Here is a 14,419-nt window from a genome sequence, read left to right as displayed (position 1 = left end):
GCGAAGGATTGTTTCAGGTCCTGAACGGACTGAGCAATGAATGGTTCAGTCCAGGTCATGTTCCTTTGAGTATGGCTATCTTAAAATGATCTTGGGCTTTTCTTTATCTGTTCTAGGCAGCTCTATGTGCCACTAGTCAATAACCACACCCATAGTTCTTCTTGAGATGAACATAATTTGAGTCTATCAGTTTTCTGTGGGAAGTTACACTTCTAGTTTCTCGCTCTTTCTCTGTCTCTTCTTCATCCTCTGTTTCTAAGCCACTTTGTCCAATTAAAATGATTTCATTTTTGGTAGTGGTGGTGTGGTATGCAGGAGTGGGAGCCACAACTATAATCAGTTTTTGCTCTAAAACGTCTTATTACATTCCGAGGTATTAACAATGGGCATGACTGCCCTCAGCTTGATTGTGCCTCAGCAAACCTGAGTCCTAATCAGCCTTTTGTACACAGAGGTCTTTTAATTTTTGTTTACTTTCTGAGGGGGGGTGATGGGAGGCAGTTGCCACTGCCAATCCTCAAGATCCCCACATTTCTGGACTGTCTCTGGCCCATTCCACCTCTGCTTGCTAAGTGACCAATTCTTTTCTGAGCACATCAGTATCTTGTACTATGTTGCCAGACGCAGCCCACAGTAGTCACTGTATAATACTAACAATCTGTTTTCAAACCTCCTCTCAGATATGCAAGTTTCAGGGACTTTATCTGCTTCTAAGCTGTCACAGGCAACAATTTTCAAATATTTTGCCACTTGTAATATGGATTGCTTGTAAAGTTTCTTCATTGCACATCATTTGGCCCCAATCCAATGCCACAAATTTTAGGTTTTTGGTTATAGCAGCTCCTCATTTCTGGGTAGTACTGCTGAATTGGTTCAGATAAACTAGATTATGCCATGCCATGCCACCAAACAGATAAACCCCCATATATCAGAGGATTAGAACAACAAAAGATGGTTTATCACTCATGCTACATTTATATTTCTTTGGCTGGGCTCCATGTCATCTCACTCTGGAACCCACCTTACTTGGACAGAGCAGCCACCATCCTGAGCACTGGCCATTGTGGCCCTGGTAAGGAAGGACACAAGGAAGGGGCTTCCTTCACATTTGATGTAATGTTTTAGTCTAGAAGGGATACACATTACTTCTGTGTACAAATCCTTGGTCAGAACTCTTGCCTGCTCTAACCACAAGAGAGCTGGAGAGCACAATCTCCCATTCCTGAAAGGTAGAGAACTAGAGACATCTGGGAAACAGCACTGGTGACTTTTTTCAGTAGTGGACTGCCACAAAGAAGCAGGCTGCAAAAGTGTGATACTAACAGGCTCTCTCAGGATCCTCCCTGAATGATAAGGAATTCTTTATAGATTTATTTCTTGGCATGGTTAGTCATTTCCTAAGGCTGTTGATTTGCATGGCACAGATGTCTAATGCATTCCTTTTCCAATATACAGCTTCACTCAAGTGAAAGCTGTTAGATTTTTCTCTAGTGGATTCCAGAGTATCACCATTACCATCACCATTTTGTAGTTGATATCACTATCATTGTCTTCGTCATCATCATCATCCTCCTCCTCAAAATTTTGGCTAAGTAATTAAATATAAATGATGCTTATCTGTAGGATATGCACTTGCATTTGTCCTTCCCCTGTCCACTCTGGTCCCGGAGAATGCCTAGAAGGAGGAAAATGGTCATGGTGCTTCCAAAAACTAGATTAGTAGAAGGGGATTCTAGGACTAAGACTTACCCTATCAAGGGTCAGAAGAGGACTGCAAACAGTTTATAAGACTAGTGGACGCTACTGACAGGAAATTTCAAGTCATTGATTTCTTTTTAATCTAATTCTTAGGTGACCAAATTTCTGTGTGTGTGTGTGTGTGTGTGTGTGTGCACGCGCGCACGTGCACATGCATGTGTGTAGAGGGAAGGGAACAAAAGGAATGTAGCAAAGATTGTCTGCAAAGTGTAGAATCACCCAGTCATCCATGATTCTCCCCACTTTCCTCAGAATTCAAAGCTTCCTTCCTTTATCTCCCCAGCTGGGAAAAAGAGAGAAGGTTAAGAGGAATAAAAATGACCCAGGATGGAGCCAGGGTCATATGGGACACTGTTTTCTGGTCAGAAGAACTTCCACATTGGCCACCCTGAAGGATAGAAGGATAGAGAAGGCAGTAGCCTTGCTCAGAGGTGAGACAGTAAAATGAGACACACAGTGTCTGATGCATCATACCCCTGCCTCCAACTGTCTCTGTGGGGTTTGTCTTCTACAGTGGAAAGCCAAAGAAAGAATTAAGAAATTCTTCTTAAGGAGGGTGTGTGTATACTTATGCAGACATAGCAATATAAATGGTTATCAAATTATGTGGTACATTGTTATGTACTCATCTTGGTTAGTACCTACATCCGTTTTCAGCTGGTTCCTCCCTACGGTGACCCTTTTCTTCCCACCCTGTGCTCCTGATCTGATGTAGATACTATGTTCATTGGGAAGTCAGCATGGCCCTGTGAAGATTCGAGTTCTGAGGTCTGGTCACAGTTGTTGGTTTCCAAGACAACTCCTTCTCCGGGTTTTCCCTTGACCCCACTGATCATCCCTTGGTTTCCTTTGCTGGCTCCTCTTCCTCCTGAACTTGAACTGTGAATTGTAAGGTACTGTGCAGAACTTGGTGTTGGTTATATTTGTCTTCACTGTCCATATTCTGTCTCTCTAGAAGATGTTAGGGTCATACCCTCAACTATTTCTAAATATTTTACATTCACAGATCACTCATTTGTCTTCCATATTCCAGACCTGAATAAATAATCAATTCCCAATGTCTTTATTAGCCTAATTTGTCTCTCCAAGTTAACATTTCTAAACATGAGGCCTTGATTGATCCTTGTTTAATCCCTCATATTCCCTTCTTTTTTTTTTTATTGGAGTTCAATTTGCCAACATATAGCATAACACCCAGTGCTCATCCCGTCAAATGCCCCCCTCAGTGCCCGTCACCGAGTCACCCCAACTCATATTCCCTTTCTTAATATATGACACCTCCATCCCTTGTTGTGCAAACCCAAAACCTGGCATTCCCTGATTGTTTCTCATGACCTATCCATCACCAATTCCTGTTGATTCTATCTTCTAAATATTCCCCCAGCCCCTGTCTCATCCCCATTCTATCCCTAGACACTTCATCTTTAGTCCAGTCCAAGTCTCTATCAATCTTTTCCCAGACTACTGCAATTTCCTGGCCCATTTTCCTTTTGCCCCCCCTCCCTTTTAATGCATTCTCCTCAAACCTCCAAATGCAAATCATGTCTCCTCTCTGCTTGAGAACCATCACTGGCTTCACATCCAACACCCTTAAGATAAAGCTTAAATACCTCACCCTGCAAGAGCTTACCCCTTGCTTCTTCTTCAGCCTTGTCTTTATGTCTCTCCCTGTGGCCCATTCTACTCTCAGCACATGGACTTCTCCAGTATTCTTGAACACCGATGACCTTTCTACCGCAGGTCTTTTGCACTCATCTGCCCAGAATGCTCTTCCCCCCTTTTAGCATGGCAGGCCCATTCTCGATCTTTGAATCTCAGTTGAAATATTATTTCTTTCGGGGAATCTTTCCCAACCACCTTGTTCAAAGTTGAATCCCCAGGTTGATTTCTGACATAGCATCCCATTTATTTTCCTCAAAGCATTTACTACAATATATAAATATCTTCTTCATTGTTTACTGTTTAAAATTTTCTGTCTAGAATGTAATGTATTTATTTCACTGACATGCAAGCTCACAAGAACGGGTATTTTGTCTAGATCAGCCTTCTGAACTTCTAAATCCCTAGTACCTGCGGCTATGACAGGCAGGCACCCAGCTGCTTCTCAATAAATGTTAATTACATGAATGACCACTACCACCATTGCAAATATCTGAATTTAGACACAACCAAAGAAATCTGTGCTGTCATGAAATGGGTGCTCAGTGAATGTTAGGGAAATACTCATCTGCCATTGGAAATGGTGCTGCAGCATATGGATGGGGTTGTGCCTTTCTTCACCTGGAAATCAGCACTTCTGAAGGCGTGATTTTACTTACTCTTCATATATGTTAGATAGGAATGATCTAGGCATAGGGCTTTTCTAAACCTAAGAGATGAGGCTCTTTCACAAAAGAACTAAAAACAGAACTCTGATTCATGAATTTGCTAATGACTTTTCTCTCCAGGGGAACCTCCTCCTGCATAGTGAGACATCTCCTGGGGCACAGCCTTATGCCTGATGAGAAGGTAACCATGGAACATCAGCTCTGATGTAGGCTGGCAGGCAGCACCAGCTAGGCTGAACCCAGGGGTACTCAAGTGGTGGTTCCTTTCACCATATTAGACTGTGCACCCTTCAAGCAGAATGCAGGTTCTTTTCCATGCTTCCCCAACGTTTATTTTGAAGAGTTGCTGACCTAGTTGACAGCCTCATGAATAAAAACAGCAATGACGAAAACAAACAGGCAAATGAATAATTCATAATAAATGTTGAAAACAAAGACAAGAGGAATCACAAGTAAATCAATTTATAATCTAGAAAATACTTGCTGATAATTGTCAAGGGTGAGAGTATCTTCTTTATTGTATCTATTGTTTCCTTTTCTTCCCGTTTACTTTTTTTTTTCAATGGAGCAACTTGTGCGAAGTCTAAATTGCTTAATTACATAGCCTGTAAATAGGGTAACTAGGGACTGTGTGTACCCTCGCTTTCTTTCTTTCATTGAAACACGCAAAGTGAGGGGAGGGAGTGGAAACCAACAGCACAAACACAGAAAGGAAGCAGAAGTTGTTGTCTGGTAGACCTCCTGAGGCAACAGCCCAGAGAATGAAGATGCAGTGGGACACTAGCCTACCTCCCGTGCATCCACTACCTGATCTCTGTCCTACACATCCAGAAGACTACTTTCCTTACTCCCCTAAACCCTCTGGCGATGAATGCTGCTGAGAGCCACTGTGGTTTTAAAACACTCTGTGCAATACCAAGAATTCTTGCATGTATCTTGTGGTTTGAGATTACCTTTATGTATCATTCTTATCATTATTGGCAATGAACCCCTACTAATGATATAAAATGCATAAGAAGCTACACAAAACAACTTGGAGTTGTCAACCAATTATTTTTGGCCATAGACAACCAAAAAAGGGAGAAACTGGGGTAGAGAGAAGCAAATGTCAACCCTACCTGGAAGTGGCAATCTGAAAAGATCAGAGCAATCCCCTTCCACCAAACTCTAACCTATCCAGTCTAGTAAAGTAGGATTCTATGGTTTCCAGTGGAAATGGATAGAAAGCCAATTTTACTGCCCCCCTCCCTAACAACAAACTTTGGTCCCTATCCAAATACTGCCAGGTGAATCTTCGTGGTAAGGTCACCCAGGAACAGAGACCATCTTTCTCATAGGGTTGTGAGATAGATAGGATTGCGAGTGAGATAACACCGGAAGAGCACCTGGAATGTGGCCAGTACATACTAGATGCTCAGCGAATATAGCTATTATTTTTTATCAACCCTCTTCCATACCACTTTCCACTCACCCCCCTGCTCTCTTTCCTTGTCTGTGCAATAAGAAGGCGTTCCAGATGAGTTCCCAGGGAGGCTGAGAGCAAATGAATTCCAGGGTGCACTTCCCTGCACTATGAGACCGCCGAGATACCACCATCTTCTGGTTCTTCCTTCATTGGGCTGCTGCTGCCTATGTTCCCAGAACTCCCCTAGAAAACTTCTGATGGGAAGGGCAATGGGAGCCTTCCCACCCCCTTCTCTGCTATCAGTTTGCTGCTCTGGGACGGTTGGTTGGGGGGTTTGTCCTCCCAGGTTCGCAAAGGGAGGTATGGGTTTGCTGGGGACTTACCTTGGGATGCTGACTGGAAGCTCGGAAGACTTCTACAAACGCTTTCTCTATTTTTTCTTTAAAGTGGATTAGAGAAGCTGGCAAATGAGTCTTCGTAAATACAGAGGGACAAAATACGATTCGATTTGCTCTTTAGGTTTCTGGATGCGCGGAGGGAGGTACGCTGCTCCGAGTTATGCGCTGCATGGTGGGGCGGGAGGTGTTTTCTCATCGATGAAACGCACTGCGTAGAGCAACCACCTTAAACTGAAACAGGGAAAGCCTTTGGCAGGGGTGGACGGGGTGTGGTGTTAGGGCGCTGGCGCGTGTTGGGGGGCCGCGAGGGTGGCCGCGGGCAAGGGCGGGGCGTGCCGGGCGAGCGCGGGAAAGACGCGCGGCGGGGCGGGCGCCCCTGGCCGGGCGAGGGGTGTGATGCGCGAGTGGGGTGGGAGGGGGCAGCGGGCGGGGCCTGCCACGTCACTTGGAGAGTGAGTGTTGGGAAGGAAGGGCAGAGCGGAGAGCCGGGCCGCTGCAGCTGCGGCGGCTGCAGCGGGGGCTTGAGCCGCGGGGAGGCGGGTGCCCGCGCCCCGGGCCGGGGCGGCCGCCGGGCCCTCTCCGAGGCCTGCGGCGCGGCTCGCAGGGCGGCGGCGGCGGGAAGGGCGACCTCGGCCGGACGGAGCCCGCGGGGCGCGGAGGGCGGAGGCCGAGCCCCAGCCCCGCCAGCAGGGTCTGCGGCGCCGGAGGGAGGCGCGTCTGGCGCGCGGCTCGCGCCTGCGGCCGGGGGCGCTCGGGGGGGCGCGGGGGGGCGCGGCGGGGCCCGAGCGGCTGGAGAAGCGCCGCCCGGTCCCCGAGCCCGGCTCAGGCGCCGCGGGGGGCGAGGCCACGCGCCTCCCCGGGCAGCCCGGTTCTCACGCGCCGGGGCGCCGAGCCAGCTGCCCCGGGAAGCGGCGGCGCCCGGGCACGGGCTCGGGGGGGCCGCCTCGCTCCGCGGCTCCGGGACCGCCGCTCGGGGGAGCGCGGGCCCCGCCCTGCTCGGACGGCGCGGCGGAGAGCCGGGGACCGCGGCCGCGCTCCCGAGCTCCCGAGGCTGCGGCGTGGGCGCGTCCCGGCGGCGGGGACATGAGGTCGGAGAGGTCCCTGGCGCTGGCGGCGCCGGCGGAGGTCCGGGGGCCCGAGGGCGAGCAGCAGGACGCGGGGGACTTCCCGGAGGCGGCGGCGGGCGGGGGCTGCTGCAGTAGCGAGCGGCTGGTGATCAACATCTCGGGGCTGCGCTTCGAGACCCAGCTGCGCACCCTGTCGCTGTTCCCCGACACGCTGCTGGGGGACCCGGGCCGCAGGGTCCGCTTCTTCGACCCCCTGCGGAACGAGTACTTCTTCGACCGCAACCGGCCCAGCTTCGACGCCATCCTCTACTACTACCAGTCCGGGGGCCGCCTGCGGAGGCCGGTCAACGTGCCCCTGGACATCTTCCTGGAGGAGATCCGCTTCTACCAGCTCGGGGACGAGGCCCTGGCGGCCTTCCGGGAGGACGAGGGCTGCCTGCCTGAAGGCGGCGAGGACGAGAAGCCGCTGCCCTCCCAGCCCTTCCAGCGCCAGGTGTGGCTGCTCTTCGAGTACCCCGAGAGCTCAGGCCCCGCCAGGGGCATCGCCATCGTCTCCGTGTTGGTCATTCTCATCTCCATCGTCATCTTTTGCCTGGAGACCTTGCCCCAGTTCCGCGCAGATGGTCGAGGTGGGAGCAATGGTGTGAGCAGGGACTCCCCAATTTCTAGGGGTAGTCAGGAGGAAGACGAGGATGAAGATGATTCCTATACCTTTCATCCTGGCATCCCCCCGGGGGGCATGGTGGCAGGGAGCTCATCCTCACTAAGTACTCTTGGGGGCTCTTTCTTTACCGACCCCTTCTTTCTGGTGGAGACCCTGTGCATAGTTTGGTTCACCTTCGAGCTCCTGGTTCGCTTCTCTGCCTGCCCCAGCAAGCCAGCCTTCTTCCGCAACATCATGAACATCATTGACTTGGTGGCCATCTTCCCCTACTTCATCACCCTGGGCACCGAGCTGGTGCAGCAGCAGGAGCAGCAGTCAGCCAGTGGAGGGGGTGGCCAGAATGGGCAGCAGGCCATGTCCCTGGCCATCCTCAGAGTGATCCGCCTGGTCCGGGTGTTCCGCATCTTCAAGCTCTCCCGCCACTCCAAGGGGCTGCAGATCCTGGGCAAGACCTTGCAGGCCTCCATGAGGGAGCTGGGCCTGCTCATCTTCTTCCTCTTCATCGGAGTCATCCTCTTCTCCAGTGCCGTCTACTTCGCAGAGGCTGATGATGACGATTCACTCTTTCCCAGCATCCCGGACGCCTTCTGGTGGGCAGTAGTTACAATGACCACGGTAGGTTATGGAGACATGTACCCCATGACAGTGGGGGGCAAGATCGTGGGCTCGCTGTGTGCCATCGCCGGGGTCCTCACCATCGCCCTGCCTGTGCCCGTCATTGTCTCCAACTTCAACTACTTCTACCACCGGGAGACAGAGCAGGAGGAGCAAGGCCAGTATACCCATGTCACTTGTGGGCAGCCTGCGCCAGACCTGAAGGCAGCTGACAGTGGACTTGGCAAGCCTGAATTCTCCGAGACCACTCGGGAACGGAGACCCAGCTACCTTCCCCCTCCACATCGGGCATATGCAGAGAAAAGGATGCTCACTGAGGTTTGACCGATGCAGGCAGGGGGTTGAATGAGAAGGGTGACATTGAGCAAACAGTCTCAGGCTTCCTTCTCATTCTCCACTCCCCTCATCTGAGCTCCAGCCAACTTCGTGACCCCCTCCCCTGCACCTGGTCCAGATACCTGGACTGTCAACCTTGTTGCTTGATCTGTGCAGCAGCATTCAAGGTTTATCCATCTAAATGACATTTTTGAGATTTTAACGGTGCCACCCATTCATGCCCATCTTCCATCACGTGGATGAGATTTTTGTCAGACCTTCCCTCTTGACTCTGAAGTTTTCATGTCTAGGGCCAGAGAGATCAACAGGATGGAAACCAGGCATACCTGAGTCCTATTTCTCTCCTTTGTCCTTTGCTTTGGGGCATGCACCTGGCCGCTTCGGGCTACGTGGTAACTAGCAGAAGCTGGAGGACAGAAACAGTATTCACCTTTCTGTTTTCTTCCCCTGGCTTGTAACACCTGCTGGTCGTCCTGTAGAGGACCCCTGGTAAAGCCTTTAGCTGCACAGCCTTCAGATAAGTTACTCATCTCGAATCGTGGAAGGCATTAGAGAGACTACAACGAAACTTGGCCATTTGGAGAATATTTAGAGTCAGTCCCTCACCAAAGGGGCCAATGGATTTCTCCAGATGTGTCCTGGCACAGTGGACATCAGCCTTCGGTCTACATTCAGTCATTCCCTCCCGACTGTCTAGCTTCCAGGAAGGTTCCTCCTCCGAGCCAAATACTCTTTTTGTGCAAGTGCCTTCCTGTGTGGAGCAGCTGGAAAGAGGGAACCACAGAGCCAGGAGCAGTGGCTGGATAGAGCCAAGCAACTGGCTTGACTGCATATCTAAGGAGAGGTATCACGTAAGCACACATTGTCACCTGGGACGTGTGCAAAGAGGAACCTTGTTGCAGACGGGGAATCTCTCTCCTATACTTTGCCCCAGCCCTCTCGAGCCCCCTCCACCCTTCTCCCTGGGAATTTGACTTAGGATGGCAGTTGAAGGTTTTCCAAAGCAAATTCCAGCTGAAGCCAGCAGACAGGTAAAAGCATACATTGGATGCTAGCGTGGGTTCTTCCCATTTTAGGAGCAATGAAATAGGTTTAGAGTGAGGAAGAAACATCATTCCTTTGTTGACAGCCTCACTGGTAGGGTTTGTTTTTTTGTTTTTGTTTTTTTTTTTTTTTTTTTTTTTGCTGAGTCAAGCAAACCTTCACCTGCTCTGCCCCTGGGAGCTGCAGCCGACCTACTCTCACTGGTAAGGTAATGTGGCGGTATCACCACAGGATAGATCATCTTCTTCTGGCGTGAAACTGTTGCCTTCATCCCACCTGCCCATTCCCCCTCATTTCTCTCCTGGTAACACTGTCATTTGTTTGTTGCCTTGAAAAAACTGTGATGTACTGTTCTGAGCTCTGCTGGGTGCAGTTCAGAAACCGAAAGGACTGTTAACATGTTCTTAATTTTATATCTATGCTTTAAGACTCTTCGATGAGAATTTTTAAAAAAATTTTTTCTCAAAGAGCAACTTATGAGGGATGGCCTTTTGAGGGTTTTCTTGAGAGACACTGTGGCTCCTGTGGGTGCCAGATGTAAATCTGGATTTTTGCCACAGCCTGACAGGGTAACCTGGGTGCCACAGTTCCTCTCTATGCCTCAGTTTCTCCAGCCATTCGATGGGAACATTAACGTCCTCCCCTCCCAACCTCATGGGGAATGTCAATGAACTCATCTGGGAAGCTGGTGATGATGCTATGCAAATGTGTAAGGGACTTGAATTTTTAGTTCATTAGCCTATTTTCCTATCTCCCAGAGGCAAAACCTCCTTCCTCACAGAGTTCCTGCTTTGAATCCAAAGCCCAAGAGTAGACTATACTGGGTTATTAGCTCCTTACATCCCTGCTTAGCCTCTTGAGCCGGGCCTCAGTCTCTCTTCTTACCCTTCAACAAGGAGGATGCTCTTTAGACAGGTTCAGTGGGATCCTCTCAGGGCCAGAGGCTGCCGTGATTGGGAGCTTGGCTTCTCCAAACCTGAAATACAGATAAGAGGAGTTCATGATTTGGAAATCTGCTCCGAGGCCATAAAGTTCTGGTTTTCCAAAATTCCTTTAGTTACTTCTGGCTATTTCGGAGAAGGGAGAAGGGCCCACTACAGAGGCAATGGGGATGCTTCCAGTGAGGGTAAATGTTGGAACATGTATGCATGTATCTCTATATGTGTGTATGTGATCATCGTCATCACCATCCCTAATAAAACATTTCCTTTTCAAGTCAGAGCATGCCCAAAAGTAAAGGGTTTGTGGAGAGCTGGGCTCTCCAGGGACTCTGGTTGCCATAGCAACCTTCCAGACTGTTCTCTCTATCTTCTGATTTGGGCAGCAAGGGAGAACAGGAGACTACATACTCCCAGCTTCTGAAATGGGACCACCTCCTACATAGTGGTTTAGGGGCTGTTAATGACCGGCGAGATGTGTGACCTTTGGAAAATGAGGGGGGAAGCAGCTCCCCCAAACTTTCTCCCTGGACCTTTCTTCCTGGTTTCCCCACCTAATCATTGAAGCTGCCTCATCTCACTCCCGATTCTTCAGAAATTTGAATGCTAAGCAACTGCCAGTTAAACCAATGTCAATATTATCTTTTTTTCAAAATGGCAAGGGAAGACTCGGAGGGGACACGCTCCTCAAGAGGCAGCCAGGCTGGGCCTCGCCAAGAGTCCTGACAGTGATAGTCTGTGATACTATGGAGCTGTCATCTCTTCAGAGAGAGAGGCTCCTCCCTGCTCTCAGGGAGACTGAGAGAAATGACACTTCCTCCTCCTGGGGAGTTATCTAGCTCTGTTCCTAGCAATCTTATAGGTGGCTCTTCTCAAGACATCGAAGAAACACAGAGAGGCTGTGACCTGACCTGGTTTCTGTGAAGGATTTTGCCAAGCCATCCCTCTCTGACTTTGAGCTTCTTTGTGTGGATTTTGTGCCCCGAGCATCGAAAGAAGATGCACCCTGTGCTGCCGAGATAGCCGGGGTGACGATTTTGCAGCTGCCAGCAAAGGCAGGGGTCAGGCCTCTGTTACACCTGATTCTCCGGCATGAACTCCCAAATGCCTCCCTGGATCTGTCAGACTCGGCTGAGACGTGGGGTAGTCCTCCTGCCTAATCATCCCCAAGGAGAGAGGGGGACAGCTGGCCACCTTTGCATTGGAGGTAGGTTCTGCTTTTGGGGGGAACTTTGCTCCTGGCTCAGCGCTCTGGGCCAGATTTGAACTCCGGGAGGGGAGCCCATACATCCCAGAGACATGGGGTTTTGATGTCCTGGTCTCAGCAGCCACCTCCCTATCCTTTTGTTTGGTGTGTGTGTATATGTGTGTGTGTGTGTGTGTGTGTGTGTGTGTGTGTGTGAGAGAGAGAGAGAGAGAGAGAGAGAGAGGGAGACTCCTTCCTTGGTTTCTGCTCTCTCATCGCTGCCTCCTCCACCCTTTCTAGTCACCTCCTTTTCTCTGCACTCCCCCCCCTCCCCTTCTCCTAGGTATTCTCATTTTCACCACATTTTTTCTCCCTTGCATTTCTGGCTTTTGCCCTTCTGTTGTTTCCATCTCTTCCTCCTTCTCTATGTGTCTTTCTATCTTTCTTCCTCTCTCCACCTTTTTAGTGGCGGGGAGCAGCTGTAGCATTTTTGTTGAGATCACACCTTGAACTCTAGGATAGTGGTGATCTCAAGTGTTTGCTGAGAAGGCTGTTCTCCAGCTGGGGGACTGACCTCCCTTCTCTGCCAGTTCAGCGTCCTGTCCTTTCTTGCCAAGCTTGCCCCTGTGGGCACAAGTTCTGAACTTACAGAGCAAGATGAGATTGGGCTGGGTTTAGAAAAACGTCTCTGCAGAAATTTCTTGAATCTTCAAAAATAAAAGAGAGAAAGAAAGAGAAGAGAGAGACAGAGAGAAAGGAAGAGAGAGGAGGAGAGAACCTCCAAGTCTCCCAACCTTAAGAAGCTTACAGAATGGTTCAAAACAAAACAAAAGAACGTAGAAACAGTAAGCCAAACACAAAAGCAAGGACTTAGGAGGAAGTGGAATTAAGTGTGGAATTAGCCTGGAAAAAGCCTTAGCTCAGGAGTGGCCCTCAAACTATCCTTAGTTCACTTGAAGGCCCTCCTAGCACCTCGCTATCTCTCTTGCTCACTGAAGGCAGGACGGAGGAAGGGCATATATCCCAGGGGCGTGAGGTGCGGGAAATGCTCCTTGACAAGATAGATTGAAATTCTCTACCCAATTTGTAAGGGGAGCTGAGCACTTTCCTTGCTGGAGGTGGTAGGCTGTAGATAGTCCCATCTGCATCAGGACATGGGCGGGGGGTGAGGTGGGGGGTTTCCAAGGTAATGGACATTTTTTAAAACAAGATTTTGGTGATAGCTGTATAACTGTATAAAATAACCCCCAAAAAGTCATTGGATTGTGGGGGTTGGGGAGAAGTGGCATGGGACTGATAACCTGGGAGTTTCATATCTTGGCTGGGAGAATGGTTTGGTTTTATACATGGTTTGGTTTTAGAAGGTTAGCGTCTCTAAAGATGGACCAATCTAAGTATCCAGGACGGAATGACAGTTTTTTCCTTCTGCCACTTGGGGACACTTGAGAGCTTTTATGCATTGCTCCTTGCTATTCATGTACAGTGCCAAGAACCGCCCCCCCCCCCCCACTTTTTAAAATTTTGACAATCAAATCATTGTGGGATTTTTCTTTTTGCTCAAGCAGAAGAAAGGTCAAAGCCATTTTTGGTAAGTGCAGAGCATAATTAGCACGTATTAGACTGGGGTAAATATGTTGGGCATTATTCATTAGGTAGGACTAAGTCAAAGAACTGGCCCGAGGCGTTCATACTTTGCTGGCAAAACAAAAGCAAGCCTCAAAACTTCGAAGATACCCCCAAACAAACCAAGAATCTTCTTCTAGCCTCTCTGCACCTGTAAACTCAGAATGCCTTTAGAAATTGTACAGATGTCAAGGTTTTCTTCTGCTGGCCTCTTTCCACCCCTTCTTCCTGTAGTAACCATTAAGTCTTTATAGCTTCCCTGGGGTCCTGAAGTCTTGGTGCTTTGGGCACCCTTCTCCATGTTTGTCCAGCAGACATTACACTTCTACCGCTTTCACTTGCCTTTTGCTCACTGGGTCCCATCCTTCCCTCCCCTTCAGATTTCTCCTCACATGACACTTTCCAGTCCTGCTGCTTATCATTCCTTTTCTCCACTGGCCGAGCCCTGGCTTTTGGCAGTATTTCTGTCACCTGGCATCTCCACACAAATGCCAGGATAGATTCCCAGAGAATATTGTCCTCCCGGGACAATCTGGCTGGAACTGCCCTGCCAACTCTGATAGGTTTTGACTGGGTGTTATTGCCCTGGGAAACAAAGTGTGGTCTGATTCTAGCTTGTCAAGGTCATTTAGGGAAGGAAAAGAAATCCTTTCATTCTCTAAACTGTAGGATTTCCTGTCTCCATTCTGCTTTATACTGGGGCTGCCTCAGGTTGTACAGAGTAGCTTCAAGCAGAACAAGGCCTAGAGCTTGGGGCTTTAGTGGGAGAGAGAACTTGCCAGACACAGGCTACTGGGAGTAAAAGACAGATGGGCCCTTAGTTCTCATGTTACTGTGTCTCCCAGTGAAACACCTTCCTGTTCTGGGTCTGAAGTCCCTGTGAGATCGGAGATTGTCATGTCATGTCCCTTTGCTCTGACTCCTTAGGGAAGGAGTTCAGCCTGCCTCTCTGTCCCTTCTTCATTCTCATCCTGTTGATACCCTAAAGAGAGGATGAAAATCTATTAGCAACCACTACTAAAAGACACACAGGGCGCTGACTCCCTCATTCCCAGAAC

General features: G+C 49.4%; 2 protein-coding genes across 6 annotated transcripts in view; both read left to right on the top strand.

Moving 5' to 3' along the window:
* Nucleotides 1-14,419, top strand: part of GALNT8 (polypeptide N-acetylgalactosaminyltransferase 8) — a 134,728-nt gene that overhangs the window by 85,418 nt on the left and 34,891 nt on the right. The gene's annotated exons all lie outside the window — the stretch shown is intronic.
* Nucleotides 6,829-14,419, top strand: part of KCNA6 (potassium voltage-gated channel subfamily A member 6) — a 54,170-nt gene continuing 46,579 nt past the window's right edge. The window contains exon 1 of the mRNA XM_077871365.1: nt 6,829-9,601. Within this exon, the coding sequence (XP_077727491.1) occupies nt 6,972-8,558 (1,587 nt within the window). The 5' untranslated portion in view covers nt 6,829-6,971 and the 3' untranslated portion in view covers nt 8,559-9,601. The remainder of the gene's footprint in view (nt 9,602-14,419) is intronic.

This window comes from Canis aureus, chromosome 25 (assembly GCF_053574225.1).
Source record: "Canis aureus isolate CA01 chromosome 25, VMU_Caureus_v.1.0, whole genome shotgun sequence".
In the NCBI taxonomy this organism is placed as follows: domain Eukaryota; kingdom Metazoa; phylum Chordata; class Mammalia; order Carnivora; family Canidae; genus Canis; species Canis aureus.
This window is presented reverse-complemented; position numbering and strand designations above follow the sequence as displayed.